General features: G+C 58.4%; 1 protein-coding gene across 14 annotated transcripts in view; it reads right to left on the bottom strand.

Moving 5' to 3' along the window:
- Positions 1-376: 376 nt before the first annotated feature.
- The window catches only part of ARHGEF18 (Rho/Rac guanine nucleotide exchange factor 18), a 98,391-nt gene continuing 82,749 nt past the window's right edge, over positions 377-16,018 (bottom strand). For all 14 annotated transcript variants that reach the window (XM_069591176.1, XM_069591185.1, XM_069591180.1 and 11 more), the window contains 14 exons: positions 14,851-14,968; positions 13,733-13,981; positions 11,878-11,954; positions 10,389-10,567; positions 9,309-9,400; positions 6,882-7,064; positions 5,691-5,780; positions 5,283-5,407; positions 4,583-4,639; positions 4,438-4,485; positions 3,851-4,321; positions 3,161-3,479; positions 2,400-2,516; positions 377-2,314 (listed from right to left, as the gene is read on the bottom strand). In XM_069591176.1, coding sequence (XP_069447277.1) covers positions 2,160-2,314; positions 2,400-2,516; positions 3,161-3,479; positions 3,851-4,321; positions 4,438-4,485; positions 4,583-4,639; positions 5,283-5,407; positions 5,691-5,780; positions 6,882-7,064; positions 9,309-9,400; positions 10,389-10,567; positions 11,878-11,954; positions 13,733-13,981; positions 14,851-14,968 — 2,280 coding nt within the window. In that variant the 3' untranslated portion in view covers positions 377-2,159. The remainder of the gene's footprint in view (positions 2,315-2,399; positions 2,517-3,160; positions 3,480-3,850; positions 4,322-4,437; positions 4,486-4,582; positions 4,640-5,282; positions 5,408-5,690; positions 5,781-6,881; positions 7,065-9,308; positions 9,401-10,388; positions 10,568-11,877; positions 11,955-13,732; positions 13,982-14,850; positions 14,969-16,018) is intronic.

Here is a 16,018-nt window from a genome sequence, read left to right as displayed (position 1 = left end):
ACTGCCTCCAGCCTTGACTGTCCAGGTGGAATCACGGTCTGGGGCTTCCTCACTGGGACCAGAGCAGGCTGCCTGGCCTGGGTTGTCTGTGGTTTCCATCCTGTCACTAGTCTGAGCTGATGCCAAGTAGGGGTGGGGGTGAGGGCTGTTACTGGCCTGGGACATGTCCCTGCCTCCCTACACTCTCCCCCCCAGGAGAGGTGGAGAATCACAGCCTGGTCATCAAGCAGGCCTTGGGCCTGGTGTCCAGGGCTCCCCAAGGTCCTAGCAAAACAGAGGGTCTGAATGCCCCTGCCCCCCGCCATGCAGACTGCAGCACTGAAGTTCGGGCAGGTTATCCTAAAACAAAACCCCAAAGAAAGTGACTCTGGTCAGCTCCCCTTAGACACGTTTATTGCTAGAGTCAGGTCTTAAGTTCTAGAGCGGTTCAGACATCACCCCCAGTGAGGAAATGCTGCTATCACTGTAAAAAAGGATCGTCGGGTTGACTAAGGTCATGGTCACAATAACGAAGATGTGCACAGACCCCACGGAAGGAGGAATGTTTGCTCAACTCCTAACTTTACAAACGAGACTGGGCTGTACCTGGGGGTGGCCTCGGGGTCCTGGTGGGACGGGCCCATGGTGCTGCCCCACTGCAGGCACCACCTGGAAGCCTCCTTGGCCGAGTCCCACCATGTGGCGTCGAACTTAGCCCTGCAGGAATCCCCTGGGTGGGTGAGAGAGGATCCCATGGGTGGGGGCACGGGGCCCAGGAATGTCCTCTCCACGACAGGACAGGAATGTGAAGTCAGCTTTTCTAAAGTGCTCCGATGCGTCTCAGGACCAAACACAGTGGTGGCAGGTGCGGCATGGGTGGCCGGAGTGTCCCGGGGCGGGCGGGGCGCTGCTCCTCTGGAGCACTCCAGGACTGCTGTCAGCTCCCTGTCACTGCTGGCCGTGGTGCCCAGGCTCCTGCTCCACCCCAGACTCTGTCTTCCCACCAATGCTTGGTGGGACACGGGGTTCTGCAGGGGAGTCTGGGCTGCAGGAAAAGCCTGGAATGCTCCCTGGCCCCAAGCCTGCACTTGGCCAGAGCTGGAATGTGGTGTGCCCACTGTCACTCGCGGCACCACCCCAACACCTGCGGCTGCACCATGAGGCTGGACTGGTGGTCCTCACCCTCCTCTGGGGGACTGATGACAACCTGCGACAGCTCACTGGACGTGAGGTGCCTGTGAGGCAGCTGTCTGTGCACTTGCTGCCAACAGTGACTGCCCAGGCCACACTGGTCCCTTCCAAGCTCTGCTCCCACCGCTCTGTCACCCCAGTATCTGCCCATCCACTGGGGATGCCAGCTGGGGGCCACCTCACGGGGAAGGAGGACTCTCCATCCGGGGCTGGGACCCTCAGGCATGCACCAGCCCTGGTGGAAGGCCTGGGCTTGGCTTCCCAGGCGTTGAGTCTGAGAGGCGCTTTGGGAAAGCACCAACTTCAACAAGAGTAGGCTTTAAAAACCTCCACCAGATTAAAATGAGCGGTGGTCTGTCCCCTCCCGGTCAGCCCCTTTCAGGACGAACTTCCGAACCTGCAGGACATACCAGGCATGCCATTGGCCAACCCCTTCAGCCACCCTGCCTGCCCTGTGGCCCTCTGTCCTGGGTGAACTGTGTGCCAGCCCTGGGTGGGCTCACATCCTGGCCTAGAAGTTCACCACGAACCCACTCGGATCTCTGCTTTAGAAGTCAATTCGGCCGGATTCTGTGGACAGAGCCAACCCCACTGGGCCCCTTCTGGTGCCATCGTGGCTCGCTCCAGGGTCTCCTGGTGGCCCTGGTCACTACCTTGGAAAGACAGCCCGGAGTGGAACTCTCCTCTACTGGAATGGGGCGCTATGATGGCAGATGGCAGCTCCGTGGGTTAGCTTTGCTTCAACCTTCCATTACAAACTTTCCTTTTCATGTTAAAGAAAAAAGGTTTACAAAGTTGCCCAGGCACCACTGCTAATCCTTCAGAGTGAGCAGCCTCAAGACAGCAGGCTAGCCCTGCCTGCCCCGTCCTGGCAGATGTCAGAGGAGGCCTGCTTGGGAAGCGGAGAGGGTGGGCTGGGGGTGGGGAGGGGCCACAGAGCATGAAGAGGGGGCGGTGCAGGGAGGGGTCTGCACCCCGAGCCATGCCCCCTAGAAGAAGATGACGTCTTCCTTGCCGGTTTCTTCCTTGTTGACTGGTGTGGAGGATGGGGCCCCGGGTGGGAAGGATGACCCCCAGGCCTTGAGGTGGAGGGACTCGGTGGGGACGTCGGCTGGGCCTGGGGTCGGGGCCGGGAGGTTTGGGTCTGGAAGAGAGATGGAGTGGTGGGTGTCAGCATCAGCCAGGCACCGTGGGTGCCAGGGGGTAGGAGGCTGGGCGGGCTGGCTCACCTTGGGGGGGCGTGGAGCTGGGCAGGACGGGACTCAGTGAGCGGCGGTTCCGAGAGGTGTTCTCTTCTTTGCCCATGAGCTTGTTGAGAAGCAGCGGCTGCCTCAGGTCAAACGAGGCTGAAAGAGGGTGGAAAATACTGAGGTCTGCAGTCTCACTGCCAGTGCCGGAGCACTCGGACCTCGGCCCAGGGCCTCACCCCACTCCTCGTCCACACGTCCTCCAGTGCCGGTTCCCAGGGAGGGACGCTGCTCAGACAACAGGCCCCGAATTCACTGACAAAACCCAGAGCAGACACCCGTGGCGAACCAGAGGGGCCCCTGGACTCATTCAATCTTCGGACAAGAGGCTCTGTGATGCTGCAGCCCAGGGGTCCTGGGACCCGGGCCCTGTTCCCCAGGAGGGCCCCAGAGCCTTCCTACTGGGGAACACTGACTCTGGGGCAAGGACTCAGTGGGCAGTAAGCAGCGTCAGTCACTGGCACACTTCCCGCCTCTGCACCAGGGTTTCCGAGGCCCGTTTCTGAATCACCAAGGTGCTCCCTTGTGTCTGATCCCAGTTCTGGGAGCCAAGGTGGGAACAGGAACTGAGTTGTGAAGTCTCCGGGGGCAGGTAGGTGGTTGTATGTGTGGCTGTGTGTGTGGCGCAGGCCTCAGCTCCATCACCAGCTGGGGTTTCCTGCCGGTGTCTGGTCCGGAGGTAAGGGGCCAGAAGGGCACCAGGTGAGGGGAGGGAAGGGGGGTGCCAGGAAGCCCAAACTCACCCGAGCTGTCCCAGCGCTGGGAGCCCCGGTTCTTGCCTCCCTTGTCCTTTCCGCCCTTGGTGGAGGCTGCCAACTTGGTGGGAATCTGCTGCTGCACAGCTGCCTGCCTCTGGATCTGGTTGGTGGCACTCAGCAGCTGGATGGGCACGTCGCTCTTGGCCGGGGCGCTGTCCCTGCGGGCTACCTCGGGGCGCTCGGCGTACTCGGACCCCGCACTGGACACCAGCGAGTTGGGTCGGGGCCCTGGTGCTTTGGTCAGGGTCATGGATCCATCCAGCCCGTTCCCATTGAAGCTGGGAGTGTGGCTTAGAGGCTGGGTCTGAAAAAGCCACAGAGGACAGGTCCCAGCACTGTTGTTTCCTGCTGGAAGCCCTTCTTGGGGTGCCGAGGAGGGCCTGCGCCCTGCGGATCAGCAGGGTGCCATGCACCAGCCCCGCCCACACTTTGCAGGCTCCAGCGTAGGGGTGGGGTTTTGGAGGCTGGATGGACCTGGCATACTTGCCCACCTCCCAGGCCAGGTGCAACTTAACTGAAGCCTCTTAGCTCGGAGGGTCCCATCTGGGCATAGAGCCTGGTGTAGGCCTGATGCAGTCAACATTCCTCCCTTGTCCGGAAAACGCAGGCACGCACCCACCTACGCACGTGCACACTCAGGCTCTCAGGCACAGGCACCCTGAGGCCGGCACTCACCTCCGCCAGTGCCTCCGGCGGCAGCGCCCCGGGCGCTGTGTTCTGCTTCTTGAGCCGGCGCAGCACCTCCAGGCGCTCGCGCTCCCGCTCCACGGCGCGCTGGGCCTCGCGCAGCCGCTCCAGGTCGTGCTGGTAGGCCTGGCGCTGGCGCTCCAGCTCCTCGCGCTCCTGGTTCAGCCGCTCCTGCAGCCGCAGCAACTCACTCTCACGCTGCTGTAGCCGCGCGGAGGCCTGGTCCAGCTCCCGGCGCTGCTGCTCCCGCTCGCGCTCCCAGCGTTGCTGCTCCAGCCGCAGCTGGCCCTGCAGCTTCTGCACGCCCGCCAGCTCCTCCCGCTGCTTCTCAAAGTTGCGCTGCCGCTCCTGCTCCAGCAGCAGGTTCCCGCGTGTCGACTGCAGCCGGAACTGCTTCTCGCGCTCCTGGATGGCTGCTTTCTGAATCTCCACGTAGCTGTCCTGTTGGGCGATGACCACCTGGGGGAGGGGAGGGGAAGGCCAGCTTTAGGAAGACCCTGGCTGTCCCCTAGCCCCCAGGCTCAACCTGAAGGAGGAGGGCACATGTGGCCCGCGGCTCCCCAAAGGCCCGGTACCTGGAGGCTGAGGAGCAGCTGGGACAGCGTCTGGATCCGCTGGACGAGCTGTGGAGAGAGGGACAGGGCCACTGGGCGCTGCAGGAAGCCCCGCCAGGTCCCAGGGAGTGGGTGTGGGGACGCGGACACACAAGCCTTCACTTACCTCCAACTCCAGGACCGCGGGTGGGTGGGGGCCAGGGTCTGCACCTGGTGACTCTGCCTGGGGAGACAGCATCAACAGAGAGAGCTTTTAAAGACCAATCCGACCTGAGTGGGACCCACTTATTATTGATGAGACATCCCCTTAGCATGCGACCGGCTCCCCCCACTGCTCATCTGACTTGTGCCAGCCTTGGTGTCTGGAGAATTGAGGCCGAAGGGTGGTTCCTGGGAGGTAGAAGGGTGTGGGGATGTGGGCCCATCATGTCTGAGGGTCTGAGGAGCCCAGAGCTGGTACTCTGAGACCAGTGCTTGGCAAGGGTGGGCCTCGGGAGCCAAAGAGAGGAACAGCCAGTGACGTCACATCCATGGAAGGTGGATACCTGTGTAGACTGACAGCTGGTGGTCCCCACCTAGTACCTCTCACCTACTGATGAGGCCACTGCCCTGAGCGGGTCCCCTCCCCTGCCTCCCTCCTGTGCGGCCTCCCACCTCACCCTTCCTGGGGAGTGCAGGAGGAACCCACACGTCCATTTGCACATTAACTATTCGTCACTGCCGAGCAGGGTAGCACTGGCTGCTATTTGCCCCAAGAGGGAAAAACCAGACAAACCAAGCACAGGCTGTTTGGCCTCAGAGGATAATTATAAGGACAGGGGCTGACTCTGTACTGAGCTTAGGCACATCCCAAGGAGGCAACGTACCACCTTGGAGGCTTCCTCGGGGGCCCCCTGGGTGTCTCCAGGCCTCAGGTCCAGGCTGCTCACCAGGCCCTGCCGGTCTCGGGGGCTGAGGTCACTGCTGCACACGTTCTTCTGAAGACTGCCGTCTGAAACACCAAGCCAGGCGTGCGAGCTGCCTCGGGTCCCACCTGCCCTGCTCCCGGCCCCACCTCATCCCCTGGCTGGGTAGGGAACCTGGGCCTGGGTACTGCTGTCAGAACATGACTGACAAGCCCTGGGAAGTTCCAGAAATCTGACCCTGCTGTTTACAGAAGGTCGAGGGAGGCAGCAGAGAGATGTTGAAGAGCAAACACCGAGAGGCCGGGGAAAGGCACGCCCTCCCGTGGTCGCCGAGCTCCGGGGTCCCCAGAAGGCGGCAGCATCATTTACCCTTGCCTGGGCTCCCTGCACTGCCCCCGTCTTCTCCCTGGCCGTAGGCGTTGCCCAGCCGCCTGCAGATGAAACTCTGGATGTCTTCGACTGCGGAAGGAAGGGGACGGAGGGGAGCCGAGTCACCCTATGGCTCCGCCCTGGGCATTCAGAGCCACATTCAGGGACCCAGGCAGAGGCCTCACGGGGTGTCGGTTACCCCCTACCCTGGGCACCCCCCGCACAGGTGCTGTGCCTAGGACGTGCCAATCTATAGGAGATGTGGGATCTCAGGGGACCGTGGGGTGGGAGGTGGGGGGTCTGGGAGGGAACTCAGCATGGCCACTACCTGTGGGCTGACGGTCACAGAGACAGGCAGGAGACACAGGAGGTGGCCTTGGTGGGGGCAGGGGTGGTCACACAAGGTGCTTGAGGACACACAAACTTTGGCCAGGTGAGGAGGTGGGGAGGGTATTCTAGGCTGAGGCACCAGACACGAGGGCTTTCAGGGCCCAGAACAGTGGTGACTAGAGACATGGGAGATGGCAGCTTGGCTGGAGGGAGCAAGACTGAGAGTCCACGTGGGACCCTTCCCGCCTGTTCTCTTCACTCTGATGGAAAGTTCTGGAGGGCAGAGCCGTGTCTATCTTGCCGACCGATGGAAGAGCAGCCCTGGCTGTGCTGTCAGACTGGACAAGCGCCATCATGCCCGGCAAAGCCCCTGGCCTGGCACAGGACTCAGCAGCCGCGTGGAAGATGCTAGGGGCTCCATAAGGACTCTGATGGCTCTGGGAAGCAGGCCGCTTATCGGCCAGCACCCCTCAGCTCCGGGGACCAGGAGCCCCTAAAATGACCCACCAAACTTGTATGTGTGTCTTTTTCTGGGGAGAGCATCAGTGATCCACTTATCAGAAAGAAGAGGAACCATCTCAGTCAATTTGAGATCCCCCCTGCCCAGCATGGGGCCTGGAGCTCGGCAGGCACTGGGAGTGTTTATTGAGTGAATGTGAGATAGTGCTTTGAGTCTGCAGCGAGGGGCTGGCACCCGACTGGTCCAGGGACCTTCCAGCTCTAACAGAACGGAAGCGGGCAGAAGCACGTGGGGATGGGGTGGCTTGTAGGCCACACAGGGCTGTGCGCCAGCCTGGGGTCCCCTGGGAGGCCCCAGGAAGGATGAGGGTGGGCTGCAGGGGTGGGCTGATGGCTACTCACTCTCACTCATGGCTGACTTGAGAATCAGCTCGCCCTGCAGGTTCTCGGGGGGGTCCCCTCCCCGGAAGAGGAGCCGAGACAGGGCGAGGTCCTCGAGCCCGCTCATCTCGGCCATCTCCAGGTAGATCTGCTGCTTCTCGCTCAGGCTCTGGGCGATCTGCTGGTCTTTCCTGTTCAGTCGCTCTGCAAAGCGGCCGTGAGGTGGTGGTCAGCCTCCTCTGGGGTGGTTTCCCCCAGGAACGGGCTGTCATGATGCCTTGCTGGGCCAGGAGGGCCTCCAGTGTTCCCGTTGTCCCTCATCCTGTCCTGGACCACTCCCTTCATCCAGAATTCCCGAGAGACAGGCAAGGGTGTGGCCCTGCCTCCTGCTTGCTTCCCTCAATTATAAAAAGATCAAACATGGTGGGAGTGTGTGGGGGGGGGCATAGCAGACTAAATTGATTAGTTTGGGACAAACCGAGAGCCTTTAAAGACTTAGTTTTCTAATCTTGAAAGCCTTCTTACAAGTCTCTGGGTTTCATACTTTTTAAATTTTTATTTCTGGCCACATTTCACAGCATGGGGGATCTTAGTTCCCTGACCAGGGATATCAACCCGAGTCCCCTGCAAACGAAGTGTGGAGTCTTAACCACTGAACCACCAGGGAAGTCCCTATAGCTTTTTTTGCTGCTGTGACTACGATTTATTCCACTAGACTTTCTCACGTGACTGCTAGTATAAATATATATATATATACACATCCCATTTAGCTAAATTATTTAGTTATCTTACCATTTCCAATAGTTTTCCAGTTGATTCTATCGGATTTCCTAGGCAGATAATCCTGTCACCTGCAAAAAATAATTCTGCCCCCTCCCTTCCAATTGTGATTTTTTCTTTTCTATTTTCTTTTTTGGCTGTGCAGAATGGCTTGTGGAAGCTTAGTTCCCCGACCAGGGATTGAACCTGTGCTTTTGGCAGTGAAAGTGTGCAGTCCTAACCACTGGACCACAAGGGAATTTCCGCAACTGTGATCTCTTACTTCTGTGTCTTCCCATTATTACCCTGGTCGGAAAGTCCAGGGTGGAGATACTAACGGTGGTGATGGTGGTGGGGGGGGCCCTGTCTCGATCCTAGCTTTGATGGGAGGGTCCCTGACCTTCCAGTGTGAAAGATGAGATTGGCTTTCGGTCCAAGATGGGAAAGAAGAGTTCAGTGAAGAAGATACCGATTTCTAATTCACCACGACTCGTCAGGAATGGGTGACGAGACATTCCTGGATGTCTGTGGAGATGTGTCTGGGCAAGGCCTGTACTTTATTACCCTTCGGCAGGAATACAAGAGTGAGGAGGCGGTGAAATAAACACTATGTTAGCATGATACTTAGCAAGGGGTCATGGGGATTTCCCCTTTCTTTTGAATAATTTTATTCCTGAATACCCTCAAACGTGCACCTCTCCCCACACAGAGAAATAAAATACGCACTACCTAATTTTAGGTGCTTGCTGCTTCCCTGTTATCTAAGTTGAATATAAAGATCATGATAAGAAAGGGAGAAGAGGGGAGTTGACTGAGATCACAAAGTACTTGGACTTATTCTTGGCAATGACCTCGCTGAAACTGCACAGGAAGCTGTGAAAACTGGGGAGGAGAATAAGCACGATGTGGCCCAGCTCTAAGATGGAATGTTATTCAGCTTTAAAAAAGGAAAGAGTCTGTTGCACGGATGAACCTTGAAAACATCATGCAGTGAGATAAACCCGTCACAAAGGGACAAATGTCCCCGTTGATAAGAGATGTCTGGAATAGCTAAATTCACAGACAGTAGGACAGAGGTTCCCAGGGTCTAGGGGTGGAGAAAGAATGGGAATGATGGCTAATGGGGATGGGGTTTCTTTTTGGGGTGATGAAAACAGCCTGAAACTGTCCGGACAGTTGCACCACCTTTTGTTATAGACTAAAAGCCACTGCATGGCACATTAGGAATGGGTGACCTGTGTGGTATGTGAAATAGAGTTTGGTAACATAGTTAACAAAATATCCAGATGGAAGAGGAAGCCGGTGTGGCTGGTTGCAAAACCAGGATGGCCTGAATCCACCTGACTTCAGGAGGAGGCCACGGGGGTCCCAGCTCTTACAGGGACCCGGAGGGTACGACACACTTGACGTGGGATACACGTCGAGTCCCTTCCTGAGCAAGGACCCCAGGAGGAACCCCAGAGCCCCCCATCCCTTTCCCACACGCTCCCTGGAAGATCACTGCCCCAGGGCACGGGCCACCCCACAGTTCAAGCCCTGGATGTGTGGGCAGTGACCCGCTCCATGGCCAGCCCTCATGGGACAGGAGGGAAGGGCCACCACTGGGCCCCGGAGGGCTCCCAGGGCCGTGTCACCAGGTGAGGGCTGGGCCATGGGTGTGGAGGCCGGACTGACTCCCTCCCCCCTCACCTTGGAAGTCCCTCAGCCTCACAGCACGCGTCTCGACCACCTTCTTTTCCTCTTCGGCCTCGCTGAAGGGCCCTTCCTCCTCGTCTGGGCAGCTGTAGGGAGAGGGGACGGATGGGTGAGCGCACCCCAGGGACTGGCTGCCTCTGAGCTGGCAGAGGGCCACCTGGAGAAGCCACTGGAAAAAGCATCTCTGATGTGCTGAGAGAGTAGCTGGTTAACGGCCAGCCTTGAGGGGGAGACACAGCCATCAGCACGCATCCAGTCTCCAAGTGCTGGGAAACAACCGGCCACAGGTTTTAAACCCCTGGACACTATTTGGGGCAATTCATTCCCTGGGGCCTCCCAGGCACGGGAGGCTGCCAGCCCAGCAGAGCTGAAGCTGAGCACTGAGGGGAGGCTGAGCAGACGAAGGGAAGCTCCTGGGTATAAAGAGAGGCAGCAGGCTGGGCATGGGGGCCAGACCCCGGGCCCCATCTGAGGACCATGAGCCAGGCATCACATGGAGCCACACGGCTGGGGTCTGGGGTTGGCGGGGGAAGAACAGCCTGCTTCGTGGGAGGGGGCCAGCCCACCGATGCGGAAGACTAGGGCTGCCAGCCCTCCTTCCCTGTCCCAGGGACACGCACCGTCAGTCACGTCGGAAGGAGCCCAGCGGGGCGGGCTGTCTGCCCTCAGAGGAAGGGACGGACAGAGCACCGAGGTGGAATGAGGGGGAGGGGAGAAGCACAGGGGTCTCCTGCCTGCCTGCGACCCCGGCGCCCCCACGGCCACTTCTAGGCCTCTGCCAATTTGCCAGCTGCCAAAGCCAAGGGCTTCCCTGGTGGCTCAGTGGTAAAGAACCCGCCTGCTAATGCAGGAGATGCAGGTTCAGTCCCTGGGTCAGGAGGATGCCCTGGAGGAGGAAATGGCAGCCCACTCCAGTATGCTTGCCTGGGAAGTCCCACGGACAGAGGAGCCTGGTGGGCTGTAGTCCAGGGGGTCGTTAAGAGTCGTACAGGACTGAGTGGCTGAGAAATGACAACACAGCTGAGGGTGCAGCCGTGGGGTGGGAAGGCCCACCCGGCCCACCCGGCCCCTCACCTCTCCACGGCCCTCCGGATGTGGGCCATCCAGGTGTTCCTGTCTTCCTTGGAGCTGGTGTAGATCTCGTACATCTCGGGCCCGCGCAGGGAGGCGCTGATCAGAAACATGGCTTTCTCCTCGTTGGCTACCTCCCTCACGATGAGCTTTTGCAGCGAGATGACGGGGCGCTTGGAGTCCTGCACGAGTGGGAGGGGAACAGGGAGGGTGACCCTGTACCTTCTGCTGCCCCATGGCTGTGGAACCGCGAGCTGGAGGGGAAGGGGACGGGGTGGGGGCGTGCACCCCACTTATCCTCCAATTCAAGGCAGGAAGGTTTTGCCATCTAGGGGGAAAAAGGCACTATGCTGATGATATCCTCACATCATTTTTCATGTGTCTGTTCAATGTGCTTAAAAGATGTTTTATGATCGCTAATGCATGTATGCTATACAAAACTCAGCAATATAACAGCTGGTGGTCGATGGTAACAAACACATCTTCCTCCCAAACCTGTGCCCCAAACAATCAGAGCCAAGCAGTATTCCTAATCTCTGGGCATCCCCCAAGAGGCAGTGCTCTGACTGACCAGTAAAAGGCACGCTTGTAACTGGTTGTTATGGGCTGAATTGGTCTCCAGCCGCCACTGACCCTAGTGAAATCCATATGCCGAGGTCCTAATCTCAGAAAACACGATGGTACATGGAGACAGTGTCGTTAAAGGGGTGATTAAGTTGAAGTGAGGGCCGAGGGGGGTGGCCCTGACCCAACAGGACTGGGGTCTTTCTGAGCAGAGGTGATGATCAGGATCCAGGCACACACAGAGGGTGGCCAGGTGGGGGACTTGGGGAGCAGCAGACGTGGTGTCGCCCTCGTGGGAATGAACACACGGTACGGATGGTGCTTGCTGGGGTCAAGGGCGTGACAGCGCTACCCACTTCTGGAAACTTCTTGAGAAGCCAGTTTAAGTCTCTGGGAAAGGGATGAGACTCCAGAGTTGAGTGACAAAGTCCCTCTTCCTCTCCAGGGGGACTCAGCAGTGGGTATTCACAGGTAACCCAGGCGAGAGGGGGAGGAGGCCGACTCTGGTAGATGAGAGCCAGGTGGGGTGGATGGACCCCAGACTGACTCCACGTCCTCCCCAGCGGGGAGCTCCTGCAGTGTGGCTGTTCTAGGACCAGTGGGCCATGCGGCCAATGCAGCCACAGCTCACAGGATGGCGGCTGCCTGAGCCACGTCCTCGGGGTGACCGGGCAGCCTTGGTATGACCCTGAGGCCCCCTCAGGCCACTGCATGGGACTTGGTTTTGGCAAAGTCTACTCCTGCCTTGCTGGCACCTCCCGGCCTTGGGAGGGCCTGGGATGACAGGGTACCAATGGGTGTGCTTCCCTAGCCACCGTGCTCTTGGGCCACCCCCTGCCCCAGCACTGAGGCAGCCCCCTGGCTGCTCCTGCCACTCGGCTGCCTCCGCATGGGCAGGTTTCGAGCAGTGAAGGGACAGGACACGTACCACGGATGCAAAGACGTATTTCTGATCCTTTTCTTGGAGCAGCAGCAGCACGTCTGTCAACAGGACTGCGAGGACGTCTAAAGGGAGAGCATGAAAGGATATGTCTTTCAGGGTCCCTGTGGCCGTGTGGATTCCGCCAGGCAGACAGAAGCCCACGTGGCTTCAGCCCTGTGGCGCTAAGTAGGTGCTATGATGCTTCTGCAGGAGCCCGGTGTTGGGGGGTGTCTCAGCTTCAACTTGACCCCTCCCCTCCCCTCTCCTGGTTTCAACATTTAACAGCGAACCCCCTGGACCCTTGCATCCTGCCTCCTGTCACGGATATACTCTCGTCCCCAGGCGCCCGAGCTTCCTGGTGGTGGCAGGCTTGGAGCCCTGTCCCTCTGGGGACATCGTGAGGTGACCGCCCGGCAGAGCTGGTACACGGGGTTGTGAATCCCAAGCTGTGTCTCTAACCGCGGCACTAGCGCTGTGGGAAATGAAGACACCGCCTCCTCAGGGAGCTTGCTCAGGACACCACACCCAAGTTAGATACCCTCCCCTTACGGAATTCTCCTGCACTGAAGCCTGCGGGGTTCCTCTGAAGCACGTACTGAGCTTTTCACTGTTTTCCAGTTTACTTCTGTCTGTCCACTGACTGGAGCCCCAAGGGGGTAGGGCCTCGGCCACCTGCCTTGGTGCTGGGCACATAGGGGGTCTCAGCTGTAAACCGTATCTTCTCGCTGCTCACCCACTCACGTGGAGAACAGACACTTCCTGTCGTCTGGCCACCTGTGACACTTCCCCAGAGATCTTTAAAGATGCTGAGGCCAAAGGCGATGGGTGTTTGCAGAGGCTCATGGAATGGACAGGACACTCAGGGATGAGCCCTGAGCGAGCTCTGGTTTGGAACTGCACAGCAGATCTCGAAAGGAGGGCTTGGAGCTTGCCCCAAGCAGCAGGGGGGACACCCAGGTGGCATCCTCTACCCCCACTGGGGCCTGTTACTGTTGTTTAGAACCCTGACTCCCTGCTGAATCAGGGGGCCATGATATGCTGGGTTTCTGCTCAGGAGTCGGTGACTTGCTGTGCCCTCTTTACCTGGTGGCCCTTGCTGTGTGCACCATACCACCTCCATCACTGGAGACGGGGGCACCCCTGCAGCCACCTCCAGCTCGCTCCTGCTCTGATTCTGCACTCCTCCCAACTCAGTATATAGCCTTTCTTTAGCCGTAAAGTGGTGGCTCTGTGTCAGCTGGCACCCACCAGTCCAAAATGGTGCCACTGATCCAAGACAGCATCCACCACTCGAACATTACACCCACCACTCCAAGGCGGTAACCTTGATCCAAGATGGCAGCCATCACTCCAAGATGGTGTCACCAATCCAAGGTGGCGCCACTGATCCAAGATGGCACCCACCACTCCAAGATGGCGCCACCAATCCAAGATGGCACCCACCACTTGAAGACAACATCCACCACTCCAAGGTAGTAACACTGATCCAAGATGGCACCCACCACTCCAAGATGGCGCCACCAATCCAAGATGGCACCCACCAGTTGAAGATGACATCCACCACTCCAAGGTGGTAACACTGATCCAAGATGGCACCCGTCACTCCAAGATGGTGCCATTGATCCAAGATGGCACCCACCACTCCAAGATGGTGCCACTGATCCAAGACAGCGTCCACCACTCAAACATTACACCCACCACTCCAAGGTGGTAACACTGATACAAGATGGCACCCACTACTCTAATATGGTACCACCAACCCAGGATGATATCCACCAAGCCAAGATGGTGCCATTGATCCAGGATGGCACTGACCGCTCCGTGGCGGCGCTCAGCAGAGGCGGCTGGGGCAGGGCTTTACCTTTCAGGCGCCCGGAGGTGGTCTTCCAGCAGAGGGTGCCCTCCAGGTGGAGCTGCCTCTGCAGCATGTCCTCCTTGCGGAAGGTCAGCCCATTTTTGAGCTTGCTGGAGGACTTGAGGTCCATCTTCCCCGCGATCTCCCTGAGGCGCTGGCCCTTCTCACACTCGCTGACCCTGGCGTCCACTTGTGAGATGATGTCTTTGATGAGGTTCAGGGCCTGGGTCAGGTCTCTGTGGTCCTCGGAGCCAGCTACCACACATAGCAGAGTTAGCGCTTTCCTTGGTCTGCATCCACAAACGTGACAGAGGCAGGCGGGCTATGGGGTCAAGGAGGTGTCTCCCAAGGCCACGGCTCAGAGAGGCCTCAAGAGTCACCTTCCAGCTCAAGTTTCCTGAGAGGTAAACGCTTCTTCTAAGTAAAGGTAACAGCCCAGTGCCTGGCTGACACCAAGACAGAGCGTTTGTTGAATGTAGAGGCTGAGGCGCAAGTCAAGTGATTAAAACGGCCCTGCCCAGCCCTGCTGGCCACTCCTTGGTAACCAGCCTCCCCCTGCCCTCCAGCTCTCCATAAAAGACTCCCACCACCGTCCCCCAACCATCACCAAGGGCTGGCTCTGCCCACTCTGAGGGCAGCGGGACTCCTGCATCCTCCCACTGCCCAAATCCCCTGGAGAAAACAAGGGAGGTGTGGTCAGGACTGCCCTGGCCTCTGAGAACCCTGGGCTGGGCTACATGCTCATCTTCTCTGCCCTCCATGGCACCAGGCATGTGACACAGAGGTCCCCCAAGAGTGACCTTAGCCAGAACACAGCTTGCACCCTTCCACTGACTCTCCAATACTGACTGGGGACTGTTCTAGCTGAGACTGTGCAGGAACTGAAGTGGGGGGTGGTGCAGGCAGGGGAGACCAAACACCCTGTGTTTCTCAAGCTGGAAATCCCAGCCACTGGGAGGGTAGAGTCTACAAGGTGGGAGCTCAATTAATGATCGCTGAGCCCGGCTGAATCCAGGACAGATTGCAGAGTAGATTGTCTAATCCACCATTAGGATAGGGGGTGGGGAGACCGAGACCCTCCTCCCCACCCAGCATGGACAGGCAAGGCAGGAGGGCTGGCATACCTTCTGTATTCTGGATAATTCGCTCCACCAGCACGGGGTACTTGGTGATGCGTTGGGTGACCAGGAGGATACATTCCTGCACACCGAGCCGCCTCACGATGGAGAAGTTGCCGATTCTCTGTGAAACGGAGAAGACAAAGCCATGCCGTGCGGACATGTTTCCTGCCAAATTGTTCATGGTAGGACATGGGGGGCTGGGGACCCTTTCCTTTATCAGTTCATGGGGACCTTTTCTTTGTTATTTCACCAGACACTCGAAAGCAGGAACCGGCGTTCCCTGGTGGTCCAGTGGTTGAGAGTCCATCTTGCAATGCAGGGGACACCAATTTGAACCCTAGTCCGGGAAGATTCCACATGCCGTGGAGCAACTGAGCCCATATGCTGTGACTACTAAAGCCCGGGTGCCCTAGAGCCTGTGCTTCTCAAAAAGCAGCTACTGCGGTGAGAAGCGTGTGCCCTGCAGTGAAGAGCAGCTCCCGCCTGCCACCTGAGAAGGCCAGCACGCAGCAACGAAGACCCAGCACAGCCAAAAGTAACTAACCAAATAACAAATTTAAAAAAGCAAGCAAGGACTGCCTGCTGTATACAGAAAGGCAAAGGAGCCAGAGGCTGACTCACTTGCTGTAAAATGCAGGGCTCTGCAAAAGCCATGAGGAAGAAACCAGCTGGTGTGGATTTTGGGACTCACCGGAGAGCTGTCTACACACACACGGGCACATGTGCAGAGCCTAACACTGCGGATGGCTGATGAGGCCTTCTGATGCAGCTGGGCCTGTGGTCCCTGCAGCAGCTCCCTGGTGGCTGCTGGTGCGTGCCTCTGGCTAGGAGCCCAAAGAGGCAATCATCTGAAGCCATCCTTTCTTTTTTTTGGCTGACTTGTGCAGCCTGCGGAATCTTAGTTCCTCAATCAGGGATTGAATCCAGGTCCACAGCAGTGAAAGTGGCAAGTCCTAACCACTGGAGCCGCTTCTTGGTGGGGGCTGAGGGCAGCTTCCCGTGCTTCCTTCTGCTTGTCTGTCCCCACTGCTCTGGTTTGTGTTTTAGGAAGGCCAGGAACCACTGTATTTTTAACTGTGCCATGGTGGCATGTGGGATCTTAATTCCCCTGACTAGAATCAAACCCGCGCCCCCTGCATCGAAAGTGTGGAGTCTTAACCACTGGATCGCC

The sequence above is a fragment of the Ovis canadensis genome, chromosome 5, assembly GCF_042477335.2.
Source record: "Ovis canadensis isolate MfBH-ARS-UI-01 breed Bighorn chromosome 5, ARS-UI_OviCan_v2, whole genome shotgun sequence".
NCBI lineage: Eukaryota > Metazoa > Chordata > Mammalia > Artiodactyla > Bovidae > Ovis > Ovis canadensis.
Note: the sequence above shows the minus strand (reverse complement) of the source record. Positions and strands in the feature narration are given on the sequence as shown.